The sequence below is a fragment of the Pantherophis guttatus genome, chromosome 10 (genome assembly GCF_059756535.1).
Source record: "Pantherophis guttatus breed Tessera chromosome 10, ASM5975653v1, whole genome shotgun sequence".
NCBI lineage: Eukaryota > Metazoa > Chordata > Lepidosauria > Squamata > Colubridae > Pantherophis > Pantherophis guttatus.
The window spans coordinates 10280027-10304674 of NC_142072.1; the positions used below are offsets into that span (position 1 = coordinate 10280027).

Sequence of the window (24648 nt, forward strand, 5' to 3'; positions counted from 1 at the left end):
TGCAACATTCTCCTTGGCACATTTCAAAAGTCTTTTGTTCTCTACCTTGTTAACTAAAAGCATTTTCTTTTCCTTTCAACATGGAAGCTAGGAATTATCATTTATAAAGGATGGTTATTGGTGTACGCCTATCCCACTCCCTGCTCCTGCCCCCTTTCTGCAGAAGAACCCATAACATATTCCTTCTCCTTAAGTTCATTAGCAGGGAAATCTTTTATGTGAAGATCTAGTTTATCATTCACAGGACTACCGTGTTTCCCTGAAAATAAGTCCCTGTCTTAGATTTTTTGAACTCCGAAATAAGCTCCTGGCCTTATTTTCAGGGAGGTCTTATTATTTTGGAGTGCTTGGAACAAGACGGGGCTCCTCTTGCCATCTTACCTGATTTCCAGCTCTGTCTCCCTAACCCTAATGTAGGGGTCTGCAACCTTAAACACTCAAAGAGCCATTTGGGCCCGTTTCCCACAGAAAAGAAAACACCGGGAGCCACAAAACCCTTCCCGTGCCTGACTATTTCTTGAGCGGTCACAAAACTAGCATATGTTGTTGAATTAAACGTTCTGTTTTCTTCTGAAACTTTTCTTTTCTTGGATTTATACATGATTGGCCTACCAGGGGTTGAAAAGCTCAATAAATCACATGCCGACGGGTGTCACACATTGGCGGTTGTGATGCATATTTTGAGTGATAGGGAGCTGCAGCAGAGGGGTGAAAGAGCCACATACAGCTCCAGAGCCATAGATTGCTGACCCTGCCCTAAACAGAGGAAATGGCGGGGACCAGCTGCGCATGTGTTTAAATATTTTCAGGGAGGGCTTATTTTAGCATGTGCACTCAAAAGCCCAATTGGGCTTATTATCCGGGGAGGTCTCATTTTCAGGGAAACAGAGTAGTTTTACCCATTAATTAGAAATTTGTTTTTACAAAGCAGAGATTTTATTTTACCCTCCCCAACTTTGCAACATGGGCACGATAGACGAAAATGCAAATGATATGCAAGATATTGTAAAAATAAAAATCAAGGAGCACATGGAAAACTTGGCCTGAGATTAAATATCAAGGCCAAGCTAATGTCAACAGATACATCAACCAGCTTTAGGTATTGAAATAACCGATAGCCCCCAACTTTTAGGATCTACTATTTACTTCAGTGTTTCTCAACCTTAAGACGTGTGGGTTCAACTTCCAGAATTCAGCTAAGCTTGAGAAACACTGATCTACAATACAATAATGGAACCATCAATCAGGAGACACACGGCAGACTGACACTTGTTAGTCTAGAGTAGCAATCAAGGCCTTGGAAAAAGTGTTCAGATGCCATGATGCAAAGGTCAGAATAATCCAAGCAATGGTTTCCCCTGTAGCATTTTATGGGACCAAAAGTTGGACTTAGAAGAAGTCAGATAGAAATAATATTGACAATTTCAAATTCTGATGCTGTAAAACTCCTGAGAATACCAGACATCCAAGAAAACAAACAATGGATGATCGATCAACCCAGAGATCTTGCTCAAGAGAGATGACCAGGCTCAATTATACTTTGGATACTTCATGTGATGCCCCTAGCTCATTGTAGAAATCTATATGGCTGACTCAGCCTTCCATCCTTCTGAGGTCAGTAAAATGAGGACCCAGATTGTTGAAGGCAGTATGTCGACACTGTAAACTGCTTAGAGAGGGCTATAAAACACTGTGAAGCAGTATATAAGTCTAAGTGCTATTGCTATAATACTGGGAAAGGAGGAAGGTAAAAGAAAAGGGTGTTCAGTGGATGAATTCAATTCAAATTCAATTCCACTGGAAGATCTGAAGGACCCAATTAGGGATAGAGCTTCCTGGAAAAAAAATGTATATAGTTGCTAAGAGTCAACAGCAACTTGATGGAATATCAACAATCCATCAATCTGGGCAGGTCAAACACCACAGTTCCTCTATTTCTATGTGCTGCTTATATTCAACATCCTTTCACCGATATTAGGCCGTCATTATTTAGCAGAGAAAACGGTGAAATGAAATCTGCACGATAATTCACTCTGCAATTATAGTCTCAGGTTAGACCTTTGAATAGCAACGAGGAATAAATAAAAACTTGAATAGCAAAGAGGCTAAAAAAACTGCTGATTGTGATTTAGCTTTAACAGATCCACTCGTTTCACCCAGTCAATAATAGTTTCAATGCAACGTAGCATTTAAAAATGGGTTTCTGCTATAGAATGGGTACCATAACAACAACAACAAAAAAAAAAAGGGTAACCAAATCAGTTTTTCTACTTTCCAAAAGCTAAGCCATGGTCAAGGCTTGGAAAGTGCTGTGGTGACGGAACACAAAGAAATGTCTGGAAGTTGAAAAAAAAAAATCCAAGACACTTCCATATTGTAACCCAGAAGTTTCCAAACTTGGCAACTTTAAGACTTGTGGACTTCAATTTAAGTCCACAAGTCTTAAAGTTGCCAAGTTTGGAGATCCCTGCTGTAATTCACAACGGTTTTTTTTTTGTGTGTGTGTGTGAAGGCACATGTCCCCGAAATGAACTAAACTCAAAGAGACTTTTATTGGCAATTCTTGTTCGATCCAAATAAACTGTATAGTGACACGGTTCATTTCTCACACCAACTGGAAGTCTAAGCACAACTAATTTAGTGCAGGGGCAACTCATTGCACAGCTCAAATTCTAGCAACAAGGAGCCATCGTCCCCAGCCCTTCGAAAAGTTTACTTTCTCTCTAATATGTCACACATTTAGCTTTCCAACCACGTTCACACCAGAGGTGGAATTCAGCAGGTTCTGACCAGTTCTGGAGAACCAGTAGTGGAAATTTTGAGTAGTTCAGATAACTGGTAAATACCACCTCTGACTGGCCCCGCCCCCATCTATTCTCTGCCTCCCAAGTCCCAGCTGATCTGGAGGCAATGGGGATTTTGCAGTAACCTTTCCCTGGAGTGGGAAGGGAATGGGGATTTTACAGGACCCTTCCCCTGGAGTGGGGTGGGAATGGGGATTTTACAGTATCCTTCCCCTGCGATGCCCACCAAGCCACACGCACAGAACCGGTAGTAAAAATTTTGGAATCCCACCACTGGTTCACACCCCACAGCTCCTTCCCTTCACGCTAAACCGGCAATTGCATCCATTCCATTTCCCTAAAGAAAGGATAATAACTTCAGGTTTATTGGCAAGTATCCCTCGGGCAACATTTGGCTCTTAAGCAAAAAAGCACTTTATTGCAAATGGGTATTTATACAAGGAAGTCAGTTCAGTATGAAGAGTGGTACAGAGTAAGCCTGCAAAAGAAGAGAGATGTTTCTAGCCAGAGGAAGAAAATGGCACCTTCTTCTCCAGTAGATGGACTGAAATTTGACGACAACAGAGTCTTTGCTGTCAGCATCCCAGCAGCCATTAGCAGGGTAGGAAAGGAACGTCGCTTCCTTAAAGGCTTAAGAGTGAACAACCTTGTACCTAACAAGCAAGGGGAGTCCAAGCTCACAATGCTGGTATCTAATGGGGGTGTGGGGGGGAATATGAAAAATTCTGGGCCAGGCTGCTTCTCTCTCATTTTCCAGTGACAGCTGGCTTCTCTTGGCGAGTGATGGGAATGCTCCGTTCCAATGCGGGGGTTTTAGTGGGGGCAGTGATGGAGAGCACCCCCTCCGGAGACAAGGCGGAGACGATAGCTGCCGGATCGACCCCCTTGGGGATCGTGTAGCGACGGTGGAACTCCCGGGAGATGTAGCCGTGTTCGTCCTGGAAGAACAGAGCGAGACAAGAGGGATGAATGGCGAAACAGGGAAGCGATGAGCTGATACTACAGGTAGTCCCCGGGTTACGATCACAATTGAGCCAAACATTTGTGTTGCTAAGTGAGGGAAGTGGGGATTTTGTAAAAGGCGAAAGCCATGAAGGCAGCCATTCTGCAAATCTACAAACAATATGTAGGTGATATTTCAAGAAAACATCCCAAAAGAGCTGCCCAAAATTTAAAATATTCCACTGGTGCCAAAAGCAACAAATTTTTTACCCAAAACTGGGTGGTGTCCCAGGTGTAATACATGCTTTGCAGAGGTGGGTTTCAACAGGTTCTGACCAGTTCTGAAGAACCGGTAGCGGAAATTTCGAGTAGTTTGGAGAACTGGTAGTAAAAATTCTGACTTGCCCCGCCCCCATCTATTCTCTGCCTCCCAGCTGATGGGAAGGAAATGGGGATTTTACAGTAACCTTCCCCTAGAGTGGGGTGGGAATGGAGATTTTATAGTATCCTTCCCCTGCCATGCCTACCAAGCTACACCCATAGAACTGGTAGTAAAAAAAATTTGAAATCTACCACTGATGCTTTGTCTCTAACTGCAGCAAAAAAAAAAAAAAGTTTAAATATGAGGTCGTTCAAGTAATTTAGACCATGATCCTATCTCCCATTGCTAGAACTCTCAGCAGGTAAAGCTCAGAAATATTTTAAAATCCTTTTTGTGTTGTGTTGCATGGATGATTTTAAGCTATTAGTACATTAAGGGCCAACACACGCTAAGCTAGAGCAAAATAAGATAATCTGTGGTTCAGCATATTGGAAAAAACCAAGGCATCATGTTAAGTCATAAGGTTTAAATGTTTGAACCCAGATTATATGAATACAGATAGCGCTTTGATTTACAACAGTTTGTTTAGCGACCTTTCAAAATTACAACAGCAGTGAAAAAAAGTGACTTATGACGGTTTTCACATTTACGACCATTGCAAAATCCCCATGGTCATGTGATCAAAATTCAGACACTTGGCAACTGACTCATAAATTGACTCAGTTGCAGTGTCCCAGGGCCTCACTTAGCAAGGGAAAGTTTGGGCTCAATCGTGGTTGTACATTGAAGACTGCTTGAATATACCTAAATTGTAGTTTATTAACCCAAGGGTGGGATTAAGCACTTTGTGCAAGATCAACCTTTTCATATCCGACCCGGAATGCATCTGTGTGTGAAAATGCTGAGGAATGCAAATTCAATTTGCGTTCCAAGTTAAACACAGGTTTTAAAATGCGGCTTTAAAATACAGTTTCACCCACGCCAATCTTGGTTTTTGACAAGGTAAAACAGCAGAAGGTGTAACAAAAGCTACATACCGGACGTTCCTCGTGTTTGGCGTGTACTTCAATGTAGTCGCCTACCACCTTCACATGTATCTCTTCTGGTGAAAAGTGCTTGACATCCAGCAAGACAGAGAACTTATCCTTGTCCAGTTTCATCTGGAATCAAGGAAGGGGAGAAAAAGTGGGTGAGAAACTACCAGCCTTTCTGAATCTAGCAGAGAACATTTGCTGTCTTGGGTAGTTCTACAGACATACACAGTTAAACTGTATTGGTTTTTAAGCCAAGGGTGTACAACCTTGGCAACTTTAAGACATGTGGACCAGGGGTGGGTTCCACTTACTTTTACTACCGGTTCGCAACGGGAGCACTTGCTTGCTTTGCTTGTGTGTGCATGCGTGTGTGAGCACTTCTGCGCATAACATCCATGATGATGTTGGGTGGGTGGGCGGAGCCTCCTGCCACCATTACTACCGGTTCGCAAGAACCGGACTAAACCGGGAGCAACCCACCATTGATGTGGACTTCAACTCCCAGAATTCCCCATGGCTGGCTGGGGAATTCTGGGAGTTGAAGTCCACAGGTCTTAAAGTTGCCAAGTCTGGATACCCCTGGTTTAAGCCATTTCCTCTGGAAAGAGATTCCACCCATAATTTAATCTCAACCAACCACGGTGATACAGCGGTTAGAGTGCAGTACTGCAGGCTACTTCTGCTAACTGCCAGCTGCCTGCAATTTGGCAGTTCAAATCTCCCCAGGCTCAAAGTTGACTCAGACTTCCATCCTTCCAAGGGGGGGAGGGAGGTGTAAAAGGAGGACCCAAATTGTTGGGGGCAATATGCTGACTCTCTAAACCACTTAGAGAGGGCTGTAAAGATTAAAGCATAAGTCTAAGTACTATTGCTATTATCCTGGGCAGCAGGCAAAATGCAAGATTTTTTCCCCCATCACTCAAGGAAATCCAGCAATCGAACCGATTGGAAAACACGAGCGTGCAAGTATCTCATAGGTGCACAGATTACAAGCGTGCCATAGCTGTAGGGCATCTGTGTTTCTACAACAACCAATCAGAAACCACCCACTAAGTTATGTAGGGTGGGACCATTGCTTATGTTACTAGGCAACAGCCACCCATCAAAAAACTATTGGTCCAATGCCCAGCCTCTCTTGCTACAATTCAGATGTTCAATCCCAAGTCTTTGTAGTTAGAAAATGATTTACAAATGAAGTTTTTGTAAGAGTTTCTGGTCACCAAAAGATCTGCATACATTATTTGTATTGGTTCAATTGATACAAATTGAGCCTGATAGTACAATGGACTAAAGCACTGTTATTAACATCTGCTGCTTGCAATTACTGCAAGTTCAAATCTCATCAGGCTCAAGGTTGACTCAGCCTTCCATCCTTTCAAAGGTAGGTGAAATGAGGACCCAGATTGTGGGGGCAATAAGCTGACTTTGTATAAATATACAAAAGTATGAAGGCTATTGCTTAACGCATTGTAAGCCGTCCTGAGTCTCCGGAGAAGGGCGGCATATAAATTAAAGCAAAAAAACATTGTTTCCTGCAGAAACAAGAAACCATGTTACTTGAATGGCTTCCTCGGGTTGCTTTCTGGCTTTAAAAGTTTGGCAGGGGGTACCTTGAAACTAAACTAACAGCCTCCTCACTGTTCCAAATCTTCATGTTCAATAATGGAAACAAGGCAAGAAGTCAAACTCCAGGGAAAGAGGAGGTGCTTTGCACCCCCAAAGGCTTCCCATGATAGGATTTTTTGGGGAAAAAAAAAGAATAGTTTAACAGGAACATCACCTATCCTGCTTCAGGGAAAAGTATTGTGAAGTTAATTAAGAGGTGAGTTTGGAGAGTGCATTAAGCCACGATCTACAGAATTAACTGCAGCTGGCCAAGTGCCTGCGATCCATCAATCTTAACCAATGATTGACAAGCCGCCATGGGTGGGTTTTCCTTAGCACGAGCCAAAGTGGCTCCTGGTTGGCCTCCCAAGCCAAGTTGCAATCGGGGCCAAGGAACAGCTTCTTCCTCTGTTCCCGCTGGGGTTCTAGTCAAGGGAGCCAGCCAAGGGCAAGGGGCAGGCAGCCATCCAACAGGATTGGGTTTCTTTTACGCCTTTAAGGGCTGCCTGCCGTATGCCAGTCCGCCGGCCTGGAGGGCAATTGGGTTGGCATTGTCCTTTCGGCTGGGCCAGGGGAACAGAACGTTACCATAATAGGCAGCGGGCTCTGTCATTCCGCTTGGCACCCCCCCCCATCCCTTTTCCCGTGCCTTGGCCCGCTTCCTTTCACTCATCGGGTCCGACCCTTTTCGCCCTTTTGCCGGCTAAGATGAGCGCAGCCCCAGTCCCCCCCCACCCCACGGCGTCCTCGGCACGCGAGTCCACGGCCGGCGAGGTGGGGAAGGGGGGCGGGAGCCCAGAACAAACTCACCCGCCATCGGCCAAAGTCCGACGCAAGTCCTGCCCCAGGGTATCTAGACGATTCCCCAAGACCCTCCCAGCCCCGAAAAGAGAGAGCGGGGGAAGGGAAGAGAGAGAGGGGGAGAGGAAGGGAAGAGAGGAAGAGGAAGAGGAAGGAAAGGAAAGAGGGAGAGGAAGGGAAGGGAGGGAGGGAGGGAGAGGAAGGGAGCGAAGGAGGGGAAGAGGAAGAGGAAGAGGAAGGAAAGGAAAGAGGAAGAGGAAGGGAAGGGAGAGAGGGAGGGAAGGAAGGAAGGAGAGGAAGGGAAGAGGGAGAGGGAGAGGAAGGGAGAGAAGGAGAGGAAGGGAAGGGAAGGGAAGAAAGAGAGGGAGAGGAAAGGATAGAAGGAGAGGAAGGGAAGGGAAGAGAGAGAGGGAAGAAGGAAGGGAGACAGAGAGGGGGGAGGGAAGAGGGGGGAGGGAGAGGAAGGGAGAAGAAGGGAAGGGACAGAAGGAGAGGGAGAGGAGAGAGGGAGAGGGAGGGAGGGCAGGAGAGGAAAAGAAGAGAAGAAAGAGAGAGGAAGGAAGGGAGACAGAGAGAGGAAGAGGAAGGGAAGAAGGGGAAGGGAGAGGAAGGGAAGGGGCAGAAGGAGAGAGAGAGGAGAGAGGGAGAGGAAGGGAGAGCAGGAGAGGAAGAGAAGAGAAGAAAGAGAGGGAGAGGAAGGGAAGGGAAGAGAGAGGGGGGAGGGAGAGGAAGGGAGAGGAAGGGAAGAGAGAGAGAGGGAGAGGGAGAGGAAGGGAAGAGAGAGAGAGGGAGAGGGAGAGGAAGGGAAGAGGGCGAGACCCCCTAAAGCTGCGCCTACCTCCGACAGCCCCGTGTCCGGCATGCTGGGCATCTGCATGGGGGGGAAGCGCATGTAGTAGGGGCAGAGGGAAGCCGAGAGCAGGTCGCTCTCCATCAGCCCCTCGCCGAACCTCTGGTCGAAAAGGCGAGGCGGGAAGAGCGAAGGGAAGCCCATGGGGCGGCGGAGCCAGGGGTGCTGGATGGCGATGTCCATGGCGCAGCAGGAGGGAAAACAGCAGCGGCGGCTCTGCAACAACCGATCCAGCAAGCTTCGACTGCACCGCGAGACGCAGACGGAGAGCCTGGGCGGTCCCCGTTTTATAGCCAGAGCAGCCGCCGCCGCCGCCGGTCCGCCCACCCCGCTCTGGAACTCGCTAGAAGCCTTTCGGCTCTTCCCGACCCAGCTTCGCGTAGCTTCGGTCCCTGGAGGTCAGCCGCCGCCTCGGGAGAGAGCGCCGCTCGTCTTGGAAGCGGCAGGGGGCTGCCTGGGACGCCCCTCCGAGCGCAAAAGGAGAGTTTGGGGGGGGGAGGAGGCAGCTGTTCCAGCTGTTTTTCTTGCCTTTCGCTGGCTCGGTGCGAAAGTTGGGTCGGGGGTGTGGGGGGGAATCGCAAGCGGTCCCGGGGGAAAGTTTGGTCGATCCAAGGGAGGGGCTGTTTTGCAAGCCTGGGTTTGGGATTTAGGAAAAGGGGTCGTGTTTTGTTTTTTTTTCCCCCAGCTGATTTCAGACGTTACTTTATGCACGGGAAAGGGAAATAATGAACACCCGCGAAAAAGAGCGAGCCTTGAACCTTTTAGCTAGGATACGAAAGGGAAGCGCGATGACTTGTTAAAACGTTCCGGATTGCGAAAACGGGACGGCCACTAGAGGGCGGGGGGGGGGAAGTTATGGTGCCCTCTAGAGGCCATCCGGGGTACTGCAACACGAATCTGATAATAGTCGTAACCGCCGTGTAACTCTGTTGCTCTTCGGCAAGTGACTCAGCCTTTTCTCTCTTTTTTTGGCGTGGTGATTTCATCGTTTTTTTAAAACAGCTTTTCTTGAAAGGCAGTGGTGGGATTCAGCCAGTTTGCACCACTTCTGGAGAACTTTCTGAACAGTTTGGCACACTGGTTGTTGGAAGAAATCATTAGGGCAGAGAACTGGTTGTTAAATTAGCTGAATCCCACCACTGCTGAAAGGGTAACTCAGAAGGCAGGAAGAGCATCTGCAGATGGACCAGCTGTGATTATTATATACAATATGCCCAGCCTAACACTTTCTGGGGTTTGCACAACTGGGCTAAGGAGCCTCACCTGGCAATTCCAGGAAAGGAAAGCTTTTATGTTGTGGCACTTTCCCAGTGGAACTTCATTTTCCTCGCCCCCCCCCACCCATTGGCCCCCATCTGACTGACTTTCCACAAAGTCCTTAAAATCTATTTTTGACATCAAGCCAGGAATCTCATGGACTGTGCAGTAGAGGCTGCCAAGTGATAACCATTGTTCTTAAGTTTTGGAATTCATTTTCTTGTGAATTGTGGTTTTTTCCCCCCCTTCTATTTATAGTTTCTAATTGCACTTTTATGGTTTTGTTTTTCAATTGTTTTGATGGTTTGGTTTTTGTTATTAACTGTGTGCACCACCCCAGATGCACATATCTAAATTAGACCCATATCTAAATTATAAACTTTGTAATTAAACAAATTAGCCCCAGAAGTCTTGGTTCATGCTTGCATACTCAACCACACCCAAACTAATCAAGGTTAACATTGGCCAGGTTTAGCGTGTCCTAATATAGTGGGGAATTCTGGAACAGGACTAGGTTAAGCGTATTATGTGTACCCAACGGTGGGTTTCAATTTTTTTTTACTACCGGTTCTGTGGGTGTGGCTTGGTGGGCTTGGCAGGAGAAGGATACTGTAAAATCTCCATTCCCATCCCACTCTAGGGGAAGGTTACTGCAAAATCCCCATTTCCTCCCAATCAGCTTGGGACTTGGGAGGCAGAGAATAGATGGGGGTGGGGCCAGTCAGAATTTTTACTACCGGTTCTCTGAACTACTCAAAATTTCTGCTACCGGTTCTCCAGAACTGGTCAGAACCTGCTGAAACCCACCTCTGGTATCCAACCAACATCTGTAATGCAGAAAGGTCACCGTTGTGTAGTGGATTATTTTGGTATGGGATGTGTTTTCATCCTTAAATTTTTATTGATGAAACATTTAACAGCAGGGGTATCCAAACTTGGCAGCTTTAAGACTTGTGGACTTCAACTCCCAGAATTCCCCAGCCAGCTTTAAGCTTTGTATAACAACCAAACCACAAAAGGGAATAAAACAGGAACATGTTCAAGACTTGCTTGAGCAGAGGGTTGGACTAGAAGACCTCCAAGGTCCCTTCCAACTGTTATTCTGTTCCAAAAAAAAAAAATTGGGCTTCCTACACCCGAGTAACACCTTGACCCACTCTGACAATCATTTAAAGAAACAAGGTCACCACGTTAAAACACAAGATTTTGCATTTATTTTACGAAACACAGTGCTATTTTTTTTTAATGATGATAAGATCACATTTTCCCAAAACCTACCTTCTCCATCAAAAATACAAGAGCCAGATGGCTCTCAGGGAGTACACTCACTCCCAAACTGTGATGTTTTCCAGATGTGTTATCCCCTTGCCGGAGTCAGAATGACCAGTGATTCTGGATGGTAGGACTGGAGGGCCAAAATAAGAATAATTGTTGTTCTCGGTTAAGATGAAGCCTAAACTACACAAAGTGTGTTTCACTAGCAAAGTAAGATACTTGCTTAGAATCTTTTGCTTGATCAAAGCAATTTCACACCCAGTGTGATTAGCAACTTCAGCAGTTTCTGTGTGGAGGGTGGTGATACAGACTCCCTTGGAGGTAGAATCAGAAAACAGGCTGGGCCAGGGGCCACCTGGGAGATGAATCTGGGAAGGCTTGCTGGAAACATGTAAGCGTGTTTGCCATATGTCTATGGAGCAATGGAGAAATCCACATTTTTTTACTACTAGATCTGTGGGTGTGGTTTGGTGGGCGTGGCAAGGGAAGGATACTGCAAAATCTTCATTCCCACCCCACTCGGGGGCCAGCCAGAGGTGGTGTTGGAAGAAACATCCTTCTGGGTTCTGCTCCAAGTGGGGAAACAGACACTGGAAACATGGAGACTGCTTGGAAAGATGGTTTAATGTTGGACAGGATCACATGGCTTAAGTTCCTGAACAGAAAAGGGCAGATACAGTAAATCCTCGGGTTTTTATGCTCTCTGGCTTTGCATTTCCTGGGGCCCCGAAAGAGTATCCTGATTGGTTCTCAGACTCCCAGGGGTGGGGGTTTTAGCTAGCCTTGCTGGCTGATATAATCTTCCCAGGTGCCATGTGGTGAGTTTCTGTTGCTAGATGGGTAGAGGGCTAATCCTATCTTTGTTGGATCTTTGGCAATTCCTACTATGGCTCTGCCTGAAGGAGGTAGATCTTTGTTATGTAGAATAGACTGGCCCAGGCCTTAATGGCCCATTGACAAAGGGTGGGGGCAGGAAGATGGGAGCTGCTTTAAAATATGTGTCTCCATTTCTCATCCAGGGAAACATAATATTCTGCCTTATTGATATTTCCCAAAAGATTTCATTCTCCTAGAAAGGGGTGTGTGCTAACCTCCTACAGTGGTATTTGCCGGTTCTCCGAACTGCTCAAAATTTCCGCTACCGGTTCTCCAGAACCTGTCAGAACCTGCTGGATTTCACCCCTGCTATGGAGATTCTTAGTCATCCAGGTCATGGTTGTCCCAAAGGTGCTTTCTCAAGAGGCAACTGGACTTCCTTGGTTTTCTTTGAAGACTTTTCGCTTCTCAAGCTTCTTGGATGAGAAGTGAAATGTCTTCAAAAAAAACCCCAGAAAGTCCAGTTGCCTCTTGAGAAAGCACCTTTGGGACGTGTTTGCCATATTGTTTTTCATGGAACCTTGCATTCTACAGAGCTGGCTCATACATGTTAATTTACCATCTATCTTCATACAACTATTAATCAGTTCGAAAACAGACCTAGAAGCATTAACATTACATGTCAGTTTGAAATGATGTTATTTTATTTTGTTGATAGCTTAGCATGTTGTTGGCCTGACCCAATGGGTTAATTTAGTACTTTGGTGCACTGTATTAGTAAATTATACTCAGCAGCTAACTTTAGCAGGCTGAATGAGGGCAATTTATATTTTGAGGTTCTGAATCATGCCAAGCCCCATCCAAACTCCTCCTGAGAAATGTAATTCTTTCTTTTCTTTTCTTTTCTTTTTTTTCCCTTTCCTTTCCTTTCCTTTCCTTTCCTTCTTTCCTTCTCTTTTCTTTTCTTTCCTTTCTTTCTTTTTCTTTTCTTTTCTTCTTTTCTTCTTTTCCTTTCCTTTCCTTTTCTTTTTTTTCTTTTCTTTTCTTTCCAAAGGACTGTAACTCAGCTCAAGGATACATAAAGCCAGCCCTGAGACTGGATGGTTGGGTTCACTCAACATTATATACCATCAAATCGGTGTTGACTCTTAGCAACCACATAATTGCTCAGTTTACATTGCTGTGTATATGGCAAAGCCAAGCAATTGATTAATTCAATACTGTGTAAACCATTGTTAACTGAATAAATGTGTTTTGCAAACTCAGTGGCTAGAGCGGTGTAGCCCCCTTAAATCAGGCTAACATGAGTTTGGATAAGATGATGATATTGCGGGTTTGAGTAGTGTGGTGGCCTAGAGTTGGGAGTTCTCACCTCACCATCGGGAGGCTGTGACTTCGATCCTAAGTAGAGGCAGATATTTCTCTCTCTGGGCATGATGAGAATATATCTGCTGAATATAACTCCGCATTGGCAACAGGAAGGGCATCCAGCCAGTAAACACTCCGTTCCACTCAGTTGCCTGGACTCTACCCCGCAAGGGATTATGGGGTCATTAAAAGATGATGATGATCATGATCGTACTGTGAGTTTCATGGATGTTTAGGTTTTTTTAAAAAAATTAATTTACTATACAATTTTGCCTACCTCTGCTTTCTGTGTTTTCTCTCCCAACAGTGAGATCAGTGGTCATTAATAACAGCAGAAATGCCAGGGGATACAAGGAGAGACTCTAAAGTCATCTTTCTACTACATGTAGTCCTCAATTTATGACTATTTACCATATTGAACAACTCTTCAAAGTTATGACAGTGCTGTAACCATTGCAAATACATGCCAGCTGCTAAGCGCCCAAATTTTGATCACGTGACTATGCAGATGTTGTGGCAGTCATACTATGTTCAAGGACCAGTCATCAGTCACTTTGTTCAGTGCCATTGTAACTTCGAATAGCAAAATAGCTTAGACTTATATACCGCTTCACAGTGCTTTTACACTCTAAGCGGTTTACAGAGTCAGCATATTGCCCCCAACAACAATCCTCATTTTACCCACCTCGGAAGGATGGAAGGCTGAGTCAACCTTGAGCCTGGTGAGATTCAAATTGCTGGTAGCCGGCAGTCAGCAGAAGTAGCCTGCAGTACTGCATTCTAACCACTGTGCCACCACGGCTCTGGGTTACTAATAGTCACTAAATGATTGGTGGTAAGTTGAGGACTATCCGTACAGTATCCCCATTGATTTTCCAGGTTAGGGAAAAGCTTGGTCTAAATCTAGAGCAGCCACATGCCTATAAAATAATATAATATTGATATCATGGGGGGGGGAAGCTCTTTGATTTCACTCTTTCTCAAACTGCACCATTTTGTCATGTTCTCATCCTAAATCTGTTAGAGCATGTCGTGAAGCAATTTCTCACAGGCCCAGCCACATGGGGCCGATACTGTTCTGCCCAGCCCTGGAGCAAACAGCTTTCTTAAACTGCCGAGCAAACAGTCCTTGTACAGGTTTTCAAAGCTCTGAAAGAGGAACACACCTGGATGGATTTTTTTAATTTACTCTTTCGTGCAAAAAAACTTGCTTTCTTTGTGCCAGGGCATTTACCGTTCTAACATGCTAAGAACAAATTACAAAGCAAGTAGTAAGCCTTCTCCAGTGGTTTATCTAGTCCTTCCCTCTTCTGTCTTTCCTCAGGGCCTTCAGTCTATCACAGGTTTCTCAACCTCAGCAACTTAAAGATGGGTGGACTTCAACTCCCAGAATTCCCCAGTGAGTGGGGAGGGAATGGATATTTTGCAGTATCCTTCCCCTGGAGTGGAGTAGGAATGGATATTTTGCAGTATCCTTCCCCTGGAGTGGAGTAGGAATGGATATTTTGCAGTATCCTTCCCCTGGAGTGGGGAGGGAATGGAGATTTTGCAGTATCCTTCCCCTGCCATGACCAAGCCATGCCATGCCACACCCACCAAGCCACGCCCACAGAACTGGTAGTAAAAAAAATTTGAATCCCGCCACTGAGGCACACGCTATATTGCCCAATTAGCATCGCCAGTGGATAATATTATATTGGATGAGTCGTGTGCAAAGCCTCCATTCTAGGGAGGTTATGGCAAAATCAGTGCTGAGTCTCTCTAGTCTTCACAGTGAGAATACTGCCAAATAGTAGTCTCAGACTAATGGCCTACATCAGAAATACCAGCGCATCTAGGCAATGCCCCGCTCACAACTCTTTTCCTCACACAGGGGTGGGAGGGAAGAGGATAAAGCATTAAGCTCTTTGCCTAGCAATCAAAAATTTCCCCCGTTTCACTCCTGAAACATAGCACAAAAAGCTCCAGAATTTTTTGCACCGGCTATAGATTCCTGAAAATCTCGGCATCAGCATAAATGCTCATACCCGGTTCTAGCATTTGCAAAAAAAAATAAAAAAAAATCAAGCAGGTTCAAAATACCAGGGAAGCTTCTGAGCTCTACGAACTCCTGACAGGATTAAAGACGACTCCATTTTGGATAGAGCTGATTTGCTGAAGACAGTGGTGGAATTCAATTTTTTTTACTACTGGTTCTGTGGACGTGGTGTGGCTTGGTAGGGGAAGGATACTGCAAAATCCCCTTCCCCCACTCCTGGGGAAAGGATACTGCAAAATCTTCATTCCCACCCCATTCCAGGGGAAGGATGCTGCAAAATCTCCATTCCCATCCCACTCCAGGGGAAGGATACTGCAAAATCCCCATTCCCTCCCCACTCCTGGGGAAAGGGTGTTGCAAAATCTCCATTCCCTCCCTACTCCTGAGGGAAGGCTACTGCAAAATCCCCATTCACCCTCCCCACTTCTAGGGAAAGGGTGTTGCAAAATCTCCATTCCCTCTCCACTCCTGGGGGAAAGCTACTGCAAAATCCCCATTCACCCTCCCCACTCCTGGGGGAAGGATATTGCAAAATCTCCATTCCCACCCCACTGGGGCCAGCCAGAGGTGGTATTTGCCGGTTCTCCAAACTACTCAAAATTTCCGCTACCGGTTCTCCAGAACCTGTCGGAACCTGCTGAATAACCCCTGGCTGAGGAGCAATTGTGAGGAAATAGTCGTCTTAAATGACAGAGTAGAAAAATGCAAGGGCACCCAAGATGTCAGGGAAATCTAATGTCTTAATGATCTCAGCTTTGCCTCAAGGGTTACTCTTTCTATATTAACTTGGTCTCCGATGATCCTTGTGATCCCTGTTAACAGTCTGTTTGCCCGGACAGATGTGGGACAGAGTCCAGGCATGTTGCTTTGCTATTGCCTGAAGCAGATATGATCATCGTTGAATTAACAAAGGATGCCTTGTGCCCACCATCAAGATGGCCACATTGTGCTAAAAAGGGTGCCATTTTTGAAGCCAGCAAAATCCCTCTCCCCGAGTTCTTATCTCTGTGCGCAGGAAAAACAAAAAGGCTGTAATACAATCCCCGCACAGCTTTCACACAAAAACAAACACACACACTTATCTAGTAAATGAGAAAATTATACCGTGTCTAAACTTGTGACTCATTCTGCTTCTTCCCACACAAGTTGTTTTCAGCGCCAAAAGTTAAAACTCAGGTTGCAGCCATCCTGGCCCTAATTTTGCATTGGCAGAAGCTGCTTTTGGTCATTTTTTAATGAACCACTTTCATTGGGTAGATTGGAAGAAAGGGAGTGAAAATCACTCCAGCTCTGTGTGCTTTTGGCTTGCCGACAGACGTTACGTGTTTAAAAAGGACACACCAGGGAGATTTGTGGTGAGACAAGAATGGGAATTTTGTTTTGAAGCTCCCATAACTCTACTCGTCTGCCAAAATCAGAACTATCTTCCTTTCTATCTTCTTGTGTCATTTGGCTTTACTTAAAAGCACCGAACATGCACATATCCGAAGGCTGCCATCTAGGACAAAAAAGTATTATCCTTTGCCAACACAACTTCCAATTTTTGATCCCTTAAGCAAGTGTGAGCAAGCGAAAGCCACAAACCTACGTAAGGCTCTCTGAGGTAATTAGCTGTGGATTTTCCGGTCCCTTCCCATCAGAATGGTAAGGGATCAGGAGCACAATTCTCTACCACCCTGAGGCAGGAAAGACATGAAAAGTATAGTGAAAAGTGGTAAAACAGGCTCAATGTAATTTTTTATAAAGATATTATCTGCCCTGTAACTCTTGTCCTTCTCTTACATACAACTACAATCAAAGGGAGCAGTTGGTGTAGTGCTGAAGGTGTTGTCCTAGAAACCAAGAGACTGTGGAGTTCTGGGCCTGACTTAGAGCATGAAAACCAGCTTTGGAGACAATAGAAGAGAATAGAATAACAGAGTTGGAAGGGACCTTGGAGGTCTTCTAGTCCAACCCCCTGCTTAGGCAGGAAACCCTACACCACTTCAGACAAATGGTTATCCAACATCTTCTTTAAAACTTCCATTGTTGGAGCACTTGCAACTTCTGGAGGCAAGTTGTTCCACTAATTAATTGTTCTAACTCTCAGGAAATTTCTCCTTAATTCTAAGTTGCTTCTCTCCTTGATTAGTTTCCACCCATTGCTTCTTGTCCTGCCCTCAGGTGCTTTGGAGAAGAGCTTGACTCCCTCTTCTTTGTGGCAGCCCCTGAGATATTGGAAGACTGCTATCATGTCTCCCCTAGTCCGTCTCTTCATTAAACTAGACATACCCAGTTCCTGCAACCGTTCTTCATATGTTTTAGCCTCCAGTCCCCTAATCATCTTTGTTGCTCTTCTCTGCACTCTTTCTAGAGTCTCCACATCTTTTTTACATCGTGGCGACCAAAACTGGATGCAATATTCCAAGTGTGGCCTTACCAAGGCCTTATAAAGTGGTATTAACACTTTAACACTGGATTGGGCAGAGCCCTTTCGATCCACATTCACATCACATGCAACTCTGTGATAAAGAATGGCCAAGGTCAAGAAGAAACAAGAAGAAACAAGGTTCACGCATTAACTCAGACACCTGTTTTGAACGAGAGGTTTCACCCCACCCCACTCATCGCTCTCTCTCAACACCATCACGCTGGAGGCCAACAGGAAGAGATCATCCTATCTTTATTGATCATCTCTTGCAGTCAAGGAGAGCCGGAGACGATGATCCAGAGGACCACAGAGAAGAGGTGGCCCCCGCCATAGTTTACCACAGTAGAATCCCAACCTGGATTCCATGAAAAGGAGATATTAGGAAAAAATTAGCCAGGGAGGCTATTCAAGGAGTCCGACAGTAAAATGCAAAAAGTCCATCTTGAGGACCTTAAGGAAGAAGGTGTATCAGGGGATGCCCAACGGAATGGTGAAGGAAAGGTAATCGCCAAGTTCACCCCACTCGGCGCGGCGTGCCTGGAAGATACAGGTCCACGTTGTGAGCACAATCACCCAGAAAAGGAGACCTAAGGCTGACCGCTGGACATCTGTGAAGAAGTGGAAAGAAATGACCAGAAAATAATTAAGCATTCCTTAATTTTGGGGCACGACCAAAAAAAAGGTTGGGAACCACTGCTGGACACGCTAGAATACCCTCCCACCTACGCCCCCCCGCCCCCCCCAAAACGGGAAACTCACAGCGCTTGATCTGAAGCTGCTCAGTGTATGCTGGTGCAAAAAAGGCCTCTCGGAAAAACCAGATGACGTTCACCAGCCACAGGAAAGGGAGCAGAGCAAAGCCACCTAAAGAGATGGGAGAAAGACATTATCTACCATGGGATCTAAATTTTTTTACTACTGGTTCTGTGGGCGTGGCTTATTTTGTGGGTGTGGTTTGATGTTCATGTGACAAGCAATTCTTTAGGATTTAGCAGAGGTACTGGTCTACCAGGCTTTTAACTGCTTGCAGAGCTGTACTGGTCTACCCATTTGTTTTTGGAGCGCACTGGTCTACCATCACACTGCCTTTTACCGCTGATCAGCCATAGGGCGGCCCTTTGAAGCGCCGCGGCAAGAGTTTAAACAGTTTTTTGCCACTCTGACACCACCGAGTGGTTTACAAGGAGCGGATCGGTTCTAGCCGATCAGTTGGGAGGCTTCTTGGCTTCTCAATTTAAAGCTAAGGTGTCTTGGGGGTTTTTTTCCTCTTCTTTGTCAAGTGAGCCCTGATTTTTTCCTTCTAGCCGATCAGCTGGGACTCGGGAGACAGCAAATAGATTGGGGGCGGGGCCAGGCAGAGGTGGTATTTACTGGTTCTCTGAACTACTCAAAATTTCCACTACTGGTTCGCAAGAACCGGGGAGAACCGGTAGCAACCCACTACTGATCTACCACCCTATTTTCTTCAAGGGATGGTACAGGGAAAAATGAGATATTACACAAGGGCTTCATGAACGGAAAAGCGCAAATTGGTTTTCCTCTTACAAAGATAGAATAACAGAGTTGGAAGGGACCTTGGAGGTCTTCTAGTCCAACCCCCTGCTTAGGCAGGAAACCCTACACCACTTCAGACAAATGGTTATCCAACATCTTCTTAAAAATTTCCAGTGTTGGAGCATTCACAACTTCTGGAGGCAAGTTGTTAATTGTCAGGAAATTTCTCCTTAGTTCTAGGTTCTTAGTTTCCACCCATTGCTTTTTGTCCTGCCCTCAGGTGCTTTGGAGAATAGCTTGTCTCCCTCGTCTTTGTGGCAGCCCCTGAGATATTGGACCACTGCTCTCATGTCTCCCCTACTCCTTCTTTTCATTAAGCTAGACGTACCCAGTTCCTGCAACCGTTCTTCATATGTTTTAGCCTCCAGTCCCCTAATCCTCTTTGTTGATCTTCTATGCACTCTTTCTAGAGTCTCAACATCTTTTTTACATCGTGGTGACCAAAACTGGGTTTCTTCATGAACTCCATTTCAGAAAGAAAGTAAAGACTGTCTGAATGACAGTCCATTTTTTTTCCGTGACTTATATTTTGCCTGCGCTCCTTACCCCGCAAAGTCTAGATTTTTTCTCCCCAACCATGTCCCTGCCCATTCCACATTTTCACCACTACAATGCTTAGAGGTAGATGAGGATAAAAGAAGAGCAACAGAGCCAGAATGAGTGACCAAGTTGCGACAAGCTGTGGGGGATCTGCACACAGATCTCCATGGCATAAGCCTTTTTAAGATTCCTGGGCACTTAAGGATGAAATTGATTGCAACTTTCTTCCCACTGTGCACTATTTTAATGTGCTTTTGTCCACTTCCCCAAAATTGAGAGTGAATGAGGAAATCTAAAATAATTCTTGCAAGTTTGGTAAAGGGGCTAAGGCACTGAGCTAGAAAACAGGAACTCCTAAGATCCAGTCCTTATTTAGGAATGAGTGCCCGTAGAGAGGCTTTGAGCCAGGGTGGATAAAAATCAATGATTTTTTTAAAATAAATTTTTAAAAATCAGATTTTTTTTATTTAAATTGATTTTTTTGATTTAAATCGGATTTTTTTTATTTTTATCGAATTTATTTTAATAAAAAACTTTTGGGGTAAAAATCTATCGTAAGATAGTTTTCTATTTAAGATACATAAATAATTTAGTTTATTCAGCATGAAATGGAGCTTAGTTATGTAGCATGAGGCTGTATATTCTGCAACACTGGGACTATCAGTGAGTCAACAGTGGGTCAAAGGAGTAGCAGAGATGACAGTTGCTCTTTAAAAATTATGATTTAAATTGAGTTGATTTAAATCAAGCCTTTTTACTAGTGATTTAAATCATGATTTAAATTGTGATTTAAATCAACTCGATTTAAATCAAATCCACCCTGCTTTGAGCCAATTTCTCTCAGCCCATCCTACCTCACAGAATTGTTGTTACCGGAAAAATAGGAGGCAGGAGTATTAAGAACGTAACCTATCTGGGGTTGATAAGATATGAAGAGCAGGATAACAATCTCATAAGCAACCAGTCAAAATTTAACAGGTTTGTTTCTCTACCTGGAAGCTATGTGTACATCACATCGAGACCAGCTGTAAACTGAGAACGTATATGGGTCCAGTATCTGATTTTTTTTTAATATAAACAATGCTACACTTCAATGGTTAGATAGCCCTAGACATTGATATCTGAACATAGACCTTTTTATTTTACTGGGTTCCACTAATCTAATAGAAATATTATTTTACATTGCTAGTCCACGTATGATATGCCATACGTTAAATAAATAAATAAAGCTAACCTGTTAAATCCCTGCAGTCAAATAGTAAATTATATTTTAGAACGATTTTTATCAAGCTGGGCATCTTTAAGATGTGTGGACTTCAACTCCCAGAATCCCCCAGCCAGCCATGGTGACTATATCAACTTCTATCCGCCGCTATAGGGCACTGCACACCAAAACAACTAGACACAAGGACAGTTTTCCCCCCGAATGCCATCACTCTGCTTAACAACTAATTCCCTCAACACTGTCAAATAATTTACTAAGACCGTATTACTATTCTTCTCTTCCTTACTAGTCTCTATCGCTTCCCACTTATGACTGTAATCATGTTGCTTGTATCTTTCAATTATATTGTTTTTATTTGTTTCGTAGTACGATTTGATAGCTTATTAGTAACCTTGACTATCACTAAGTGCTGTGTCTTTTTATTCTCGATGAATGTATTTTATTCTCCTTATGTACACTGAGAGCATATACACCTAAGACAAATTCCTTGTGTGTCCAATCACACTTGGCCAATAAAGAATTCTATATTTCCCTTGAGCTAGCCCAGTGTTTTCCAAACTCGGCCACTTAAAAGTGGCCTGGACTTCAACTCCCAGAATCCCCCAGCCAGCTACTCTGAATCCATTTTCCTTGAACTAGCCCAATGTTTTTCAAACCCAAATCACTTAATGCCGCCTGGACTTCAACTCCCAGAATCCCCCAGCCAGCTACCCTGAATCTATTTTCCTTGAGCTAGCCCAATGTTTTTCAAACTCGGCCACTTAAAGCCGCCTGGACTTCAACTCCCAGAATCCCCCAGCCAGCTACTCTGAATCCATTTTCCTTGAACTAGCCCAATGTTTTTCAAACCCAAATCACTTAATGCCGCCTGGACTTCAACTCCCAGAATCCCCCAGCCAGCTACCCTGAATCTATTTTCCTTGAGCTAGCCCAATGTTTTTCAAACTCAACCACTTAAAGCCGCCTGGACTTCAACTCCCAGAATCCCCCAGCCAGCTACCCTGAATCTATTTTCCTTGAGCTAGCCCAATGTTTTTCAAACTCAACCACTTAAAGCCGCCTGGACTTCAACTCCCAGAATCCCCCAGCCAGCCACGGTGAATCTATTTTCCTTGAGCTAGCCCAGTGTTTCTCAACCTTGGTAGCTTGAAGATGGGTGGACTTCAACTCCCAGAATTCACCAGCCAACGCTGCTGGCTGGGGGATTCTAGGAGTTGAAGTCCACCCATCTTCAAGTTTCCAAGGTTGAGAAACACTGAGCTAGCCCAATGTTTTTCAAACTCAAATCACTTAAAGCTGCCTGGACTTCAACTCCCAGAATCCCCCAGCCAGCCACGGTGAATCTATTTCCCTTGAGGTAGCCCAGTGTTTTTCAAACCCAAATCACTTAATGCCACCTGGACTTCAACTCCCAGAATCCCCCAGCCAGCCTCTTCAGACCCACTGACCCACTTCCGCTGAGCACCCTGCCTATTGGCCCCTTCTTTTTAAAAAGGACCCAGGTCTTATTCCACCCCCTCCCACCCCCACCCCATGGCGCCCTGCAGAGACCGAGGGCTGCATTTAGGGGATTGTAAGGGGGGGGGGAATCCCCCGAGGCCGCTCCTCCAGCCCCCACCCCTCCCCACCCCGGCTGCGCTGGACCCTCCAGCCGCGGCTCACCCAGGTAGTATTTCCGGCAGAGGTTCAGCTTCTCTTCGTTGGAGACGCGCTCCAGGTTCATGGTGCCCACGGCTGGCGGCCCCTCCCGGCCCCGCCGCAGAAAAGAAAGGAAGCCCCGCGCTGAAGGCTGGACGCAGCGGGGCTCCAGAAGGGGAACCTGACCCGACCCTCCTCGCTCTTACGACGCCCGCCCGAAAGAGCCTCCCCCCCTCCCTTTCTTTCCCTCGCCCTCCCGGCGCAGCTGCTTCCTGGCCGAGAGCCCCGCCCCACCGCACCCCTCCCTTCCCTCCACCTCCCTCCCCCCAGCAGCCAGGAACTCTGGGAGTTGTAGTCCCGCAAGCTGCTGGGAAACGCCAAAGGGGAGAGGGGAGGCCACAGGAAGGCGCCTCAGACGCGTCTGTGTGTGTCAGTCAGTCAGTCAGGCTCTTCTGATTGAAACGTCTTTTTTTTTTTTTTTGTCAGAATTTATAAACTTTATTAAGACACAAATAAAACATTTACACAACATACGACATAAAAATTAATTGTTCTTTTAAAGCAGTCTTTCTCAACCTTGGAAGCTTGAAGATGGGTGGACTTCAACTCCCAGAATCCCCCAGCCAGCGCTGCTGGCTGGGGGATTCTGGGAGTTGAAGTCCACCCATCTTCAAGCTTCCAAGGTTGAGAAAGACTGTTTTAAAGCATTGTTTCATAGTGGTTTTCCAACTAATACTGTTATATTTCTTCCCTTTTTTCTTAGCCTAGTCAATTTTTTTCCCCTTTTTCCCTCCCTCCTATTTTTTTTATTTTCCCCTTGGGTTTCCCCCTTTAGAAATCTATGTGTTTTGATTATACCATTATTTTTTGGATTTCCATATTCAAATTTATATAATTGAAACGTCTTTGAATAAGTCGTAGCTCGGGTTGGTAGCCAGAGCTTTTTGGCCATTCGGTGGCAAAACGTTTCGTTCCCCCCCCCCCCCCAATTTCTGAACGCGGCTGTTGGGAATGGGCGTTTTCTGGGGTTGGGTGCAGTGGTGAAATCCAATTTTTTTTACTATCGGTTCTGTGGGCATGGCTTGGAGGGTGTGGCAGGGGAAGGATACTGCAAATTCTCCATTCCCACCCCCTACTCCAGGGGAAGGATACTGCAAAATCCCCATTCCCACCCCACTCTGGGGCCAGCCAGAGCTGATATTTGCCGGTTCTCCGAACTTCTCAAAATTTCTGCTACCGGTTCTCCAGAATCTGTCAGAACCTGCTGGATTTCACCCCTGGTTGGGTGGGCACCACACGTGGGAGCAGGCAGAGGGGAGCCACGAGGCGCAATCTACGCCGCCCGTTGCAGAAGCCCCAACCCGGGTTAAAAAAAAAAACCAGGTTAAAACGGACAAAGCAGTTGTTAGGAATGGAGCAGCGGATGCGTGTTTTGCAAATAAGAGGTGCTTTTTTTTTGCAAAGGTGCTTTTTCAAGAGGCCCTAGACGTAAATAGAGGCACACACACTCTACTATCTTAAATGGCCTAAAGTGATCTCGCAGGTCGCTTTGGACTACAAGTCCGCTGCTGAGTTTTTAAAATATATTTATGTGTGTATGTGTGTGTGTGTGTTTGTGTGTGTCTATGTGTCTGTGTGGTGGCTATAGATATATATGGCTGCAGATATATATATTTCCTTGCTTTCTGAAGCCATATATATCTATATACACACACACACAAGTTGTGGTTTATAGCAGGGGTGGGCAACTGTGGCCCTTTTACAACCTGTGGACTTCAACTCCCAGAATTCCTGAGACAGCCGAGCTGGCTCAGGAATTCTGGGAGTTAATGTCCACAGGTTGTAAAAGGGCCACAGTTGCCCACCCCTGGTTTATAGGACTTGTAGTGCAAAGTCCACGAGGAGATGCCGCACCCGGTTGTCTTCTCTGGCTCCCAGAAAGCAAGGAAGCCAATCCGAACGATAGACAAGGCGTAGCAATCTTGCAAGCTCACCCCGACAAAAATAAAACTACCAACAAATTGCTCTAGGTCACAATTAGGCAAAAGCAAACCCAACAAATAAAAATCAAGAAGGCTGTAATTGGAATGTCCTGGATTTTTTTTTATTATTATTATTATTATTATTATTATTATTATTATTATTATTATTATTATTATTATTATTATT

The 24648-nt window shown here is 45.3% G+C and overlaps 2 protein-coding genes across 2 annotated transcripts; both read right to left on the minus strand.

Annotated features, from left to right (window-relative positions):
- Nucleotides 1–3194: 3194 nt before the first annotated feature.
- HSPB6 (heat shock protein family B (small) member 6) lies at nucleotides 3195–9125 on the minus strand. The gene is made up of 3 exons (XM_034423649.3): nucleotides 8347–9125; nucleotides 5106–5228; nucleotides 3195–3742 (listed from the first exon to the last, which is right to left on the minus strand). The coding sequence occupies exons 1-3, from the start codon at nucleotides 8539–8541 to the stop codon at nucleotides 3551–3553; spliced, it is 510 nt and encodes a 169-aa protein (XP_034279540.1). The 5' UTR covers nucleotides 8542–9125; the 3' UTR covers nucleotides 3195–3550.
- An 8632-nt stretch (nucleotides 9126–17757) lies between these two features.
- Nucleotides 17758–22904, minus strand: PSENEN (presenilin enhancer, gamma-secretase subunit). Its single transcript, XM_060693994.2, has 3 exons — nucleotides 22504–22904; nucleotides 18282–18386; nucleotides 17758–18130 (listed from the first exon to the last, which is right to left on the minus strand). The coding sequence occupies exons 1-3, from the start codon at nucleotides 22562–22564 to the stop codon at nucleotides 17991–17993; spliced, it is 306 nt and encodes a 101-aa protein (XP_060549977.1). The 5' UTR covers nucleotides 22565–22904; the 3' UTR covers nucleotides 17758–17990.
- Nucleotides 22905–24648: the final 1744 nt, after the last annotated feature.

What these genes read in the sequence shown, in the direction of transcription:
- HSPB6 (XM_034423649.3), bottom strand. Translation starts at nt 8,541, where the DNA reads ATGGACATCGCCATCCAGCACCCCTGGCTCCGCCGCCCCATGGGCTTC. An exon ending in CGGACACGGGGCTGTCGGAG is followed by an intron (nt 5,229 to 8,346) that starts GTAGGCGCAGCT and finishes CCTTGATTCCAG; the next exon opens with ATGAAACTGGACAAGGATAA. An exon ending in CCAAACACGAGGAACGTCCG is followed by an intron (nt 3,743 to 5,105) that starts GTATGTAGCTTT and finishes CTGTTCTTCCAG; the next exon opens with GACGAACACGGCTACATCTC.
- PSENEN (XM_060693994.2), bottom strand. Translation starts at nt 22,564, where the DNA reads ATGAACCTGGAGCGCGTCTCCAACGAAGAGAAGCTGAACCTCTGCCGG. An exon ending in CTGCCGGAAATACTACCTGG is followed by an intron (nt 18,387 to 22,503) that starts GTGAGCCGCGGC and finishes CCATCTCTTTAG; the next exon opens with GTGGCTTTGCTCTGCTCCCT. An exon ending in GCAGCTTCAGATCAAGCGCT is followed by an intron (nt 18,131 to 18,281) that starts GTGAGTTTCCCG and finishes ACTTCTTCACAG; the next exon opens with ATGTCCAGCGGTCAGCCTTA.